General features: G+C 33.8%; 1 protein-coding gene across 1 annotated transcript in view; it reads right to left on the reverse strand.

Annotated features, from left to right (window-relative positions):
* Positions 1–4,196, reverse strand: part of LOC106874265 (chitotriosidase-1) — a 35,335-nt gene that overhangs the window by 30,240 nt on the left and 899 nt on the right. The window contains exon 2 of the mRNA XM_014921926.2: positions 1,865–1,930. Within this exon, the coding sequence (XP_014777412.1) occupies positions 1,865–1,930 (66 nt within the window). The remainder of the gene's footprint in view (positions 1–1,864; positions 1,931–4,196) is intronic.

Here is a 4,196-nt window from a genome sequence, read left to right on the forward strand (position 1 = left end):
GTGTAATATATGACTATGGTTTAGCAGAATTGTTGGAACGTTGGACAAAATGCTTTGCGATATTTGTTCCGGCTTTTCATGTTTGCCGTTCAACTCCCAAAGCCAACGTTACCTATCCTCCTTTCTTGATTGATAAAATAAAAGAGCTATGAAGTACTAGATTTCATTCACGGTTGGATTAAGACCCATAAGGGCCCTAAGCACTTAAAAGATTTTGGTGCCCTCATAGAAATGTAATTCAAAATACAAACAATAATAAATCATAAAATGCTTTTTTTTTATTTTTCAAAATGAAACAAAACTAACAGTAAGATGGAAAATAATGTTTAATTTTGTATACTTCCACTTTATTTATATTTGAAAAGTTTTCTCCTACATTTTTTTTAATCGCAAAGTCTTTGATCAGACCCTCAAAATTAATCTTACGTGACAAATCTGCTTCTATACTTAGTGATAAGGTATCCAGCCTTGTTGCATAGTTGATCTGATGAGATTTTTAATATAGTTCAACAGAGAAAATAACGCTCAGCTGAGCAATTTGTGATCATGGCAGTGTCTACGTTTGGAAAGCCACACTCAATGTTGTCTTCTACAATTATTTTATAAATTACAGGATATGACTGTAATCACTTCGCTTTTTATCGCAATATACTTTCATTTTTAAGGACATTTTACTTTCACATCTTTTTATGACAATAAACTGCATGTTAACCAAAATAAGTAAATAATGAGGTCGTTTTCGGAGATGTATTTGTTTAATACGTGATTTGATGTGAAAAAGGTAATGTGTAGATATGGATGATAATCCCTAATTCCTTTCCCTGCAATACTGCTGTCCTAAATCTCAAACAATTCCTAGAGATGACTAACATTGTTGAAAATAAAACATTGATTGGGTTTCAAACAAACAAAATAATGTGTTTAATATACCTGAAAGCTATGAAATAATTGAATTATTTTAATTTGAAAGTTTCCCAATGCGACAATATTTAAATATATTTTATTACAAGATTAACGAAGTTATAAACTGTAGAGAGAAATTTTAAAGAGATGAAAACGTTTTCGTCTATGAGTCAATCTCCACCACCGACAGGACTTTGTTAAATGAATATTTTTTAATGAAATATTCCAAGGATACATTTACGAATGTGGAGATTATCTTGATTAAATTTGGTAAAACATGCTCAAGGAGACACCACCATCAACACGTAAATTGACAGATTAAAATACAAACCCACCAGTCCGCCACCATGTGAAAAATAAATATCAGAAAATATTTGCATTGCCAAGAGTAGCACTATACTCGGTTTGGTCATTTTTGCGAGTTTCACGACATTTTATTAGCACTCTCAGTCCACAAAATTACGAAATATTAATTACGCAATTCATTGTCAGTGTCATGAAAATAGAAAGCAGAGATAGAAAAAGAAAACAGGAATCATCTTATTTGCTAAGTTACAATGTTACCAAGTGTGCTGTTGAAAACAAGACGTTGAGTGAGCTACTGAGTATCACTGCACTCACTTTTCAGTAGATGATTGAACGAGACAGCCGACATGACTAAGACATGAACGATTACGTGAACCTCTGTGGACCTTGAGGCAGTTACCAGATCCTGATTTTGGTGTATTTGTTAAATTAATTCTTTTAGTAGTGTGGCTAGATTTTTAATGAGCTATAATCTCATTAGACCCACTGGTAGAAAGAAAGGTTGCTCATACCGTAACTTGATAATTGTTTTGGTCGCACACACACATCATGGATGACACAATGCGAACTTTAAACTTCTTGTTCATTGGTTGACTAAAATAGCAGCAATTTCTGGAGAAGAAATTTAATGTGTTCGTCATTTTTTTACACTTACCTGTCACCAAAGAAATCCCAGAGAATACTAATAATAAAATGATACCAGAATATGTCAACATGGTTCCTGTAAAAAAAAAAAATTAACATAGACATTCTTTTTTGCTTATTTCAATCAAATAATAAGCATCACAATACGATGTCTACTAAATAATATTTCAAGTCGGCAAGCATTTGTAGTACACAATGCATCAAGGGTCTGTAATTTTCCGAATAGAATACGAAAAGAACCTCACCCCATCTTCTTCCTGTGCCTACACTATATCTCAGCACTCCAAGATATACGCTCAGCTTCATATGTTGATGACATAAAAAACACATCTCTCACTACTTCTCATACATAGCTGCATAGTTGACTCAACTGCAATAAATGACTGATGTTTGGAAAGATAAAAGGGACCTGGTGTGATTTGAACTCAAACCTTATATGCTAGGCATTCAATACGGCACTCTGTAATTTCTTACATTTTCATAATTGCTTGATTTAGACATAAGGCCAGAGGAAGGAATAAACTAATACCATCGACCCCAACACTTCACTGATATGTCATTTTATCGATCCAGGGGCGAAAAGCAAAGTTAACCTCAACAAGTTTTAACTCAAAATGTAGGGAGCTAGGAAAATACTGCAACGCATTTTATCCAACGCTCTGACGATTCTGCCAATCCACTTCCCCATTTTTGCACTTTAATAATGAAAATATCTTGCACAAGCTTAAGGCTACACATTGTCAGGAGAGAGAGAGTATTCTAAACTGGTACTTAAGTGGGTTTCAGGGATTTTGAACGTAAAAGACTTAAAGTTGCCACCGACCAGAGTTATTTCTATTCATGATCCTTATTATAAACAAACTGCTTCCCTTAATACAATACTCTAGTCTTCAATTCATATAAAGCTTTGCTTTAATTTTTTTTACGCTTTTCATACTGTGTATTTTCATAAAGTATTTTGAATGATAACTAGAAAAGCTAGTGTTATTTCCTTGCAGTGATTATGGGAAAATACTGTTATGTCCTGATTTTAACTTACTTTTCATCGATAAATTCTTCTGGTGGAAAAACCTTTCAATCGCAAGTTTTGCGAGATTTCTGAATTTGTATTATACCCAACAAATTAACAGAATGATTGTCAGTTAAACACTGCTTCTGCTGCCCACAACAGAAGGCTGAAGCTTCCCGTGGTATAATAAAACTGCCAGATGCATTGAGCTATTGATTTTTCAAAGGACAATAATTAGATTTGAAACGGTAATGTGTTTGATAGTACGCTACTGTAAAAAAAAACCCCCAAAAAACTAAGATTTCTTACTATTCTAAGCTAAATAACATATACAAAGTAACCTTGCACGTCTTATTAGCCATAATGGTTACTCGGCATCTTAATGCTTTTCGTACACAGAAATAAAAAAATAAAATGATAAAAGAAAAAAAGGATTAAATTTTGCATCCTTATACGAGAATAAAAACAGTCAATTCAACGAGTTGCTTCACAACAAGTAGTATGGTCGGCCGTTGCTTGTGTGTGTGGCCAAAAAACTTAACTCTCTGCAATAAAGAGCACTTCGCTTTAAGTAAGGTGTTATTGTACATTGTTGTAGGAGATGACAAAATTATAAAATTGATAAACGCCTTACTGTTTTTTGTTTAGCTTTCACCGCTAAAATCAAGTTTTCTTCTGAGTTCAGGGGAAGAAGCAGAAAACTACTGCAGTATATTCCCTTATTGATTCCTAATAGGAAGACTAAATTTCAGCGATCTTCCAATTGCCCAAAATAATTACAGAACTAACTCTACCACTACCACCACCACCACTTATATACACTATATATACATGGTTGAGCAAAAGCCACACGACAGTAAATCAAAATTCCATAAATACTATCTGTAGTTCTGTATTGACTAGAGTAAGAAAATGTGTCGCTCAAGGACTTCAGTTTGAACAATTTTCATGATGCTTCACATTTAGATGCTTTTATTAAATTCATTCAGTTGTTAAACATAAATAAATCTTGGAATTAAATGGTTAGGATTTACTTTCAGGTGACTTTTGGCCAACCCTATATGTATATTGCAAACACAATAAACATATAAATGCCAGAAAACATTGGTTTCAAATTTTGGCACAAAGCTTGCAATTTTGGAGGAAAGGGTTAGTCGATTATATCAACCCCAGTGCTCAACTGGTGCTTATTTCATTGACTCCGAAAGGATGAAAGGCAAATTTGATTCCAGCGGAATTTGAACTCAGAACTTAAAAACGAATGAAATGTCGCTAAACATTTTGCCCGGCGTGCTAACGACTCTGCCAGCTCACCGCCCTATTGCGAGAAAAT

The sequence above is a fragment of the Octopus bimaculoides genome, chromosome 2 (assembly GCF_001194135.2).
Source record: "Octopus bimaculoides isolate UCB-OBI-ISO-001 chromosome 2, ASM119413v2, whole genome shotgun sequence".
NCBI lineage: Eukaryota > Metazoa > Mollusca > Cephalopoda > Octopoda > Octopodidae > Octopus > Octopus bimaculoides.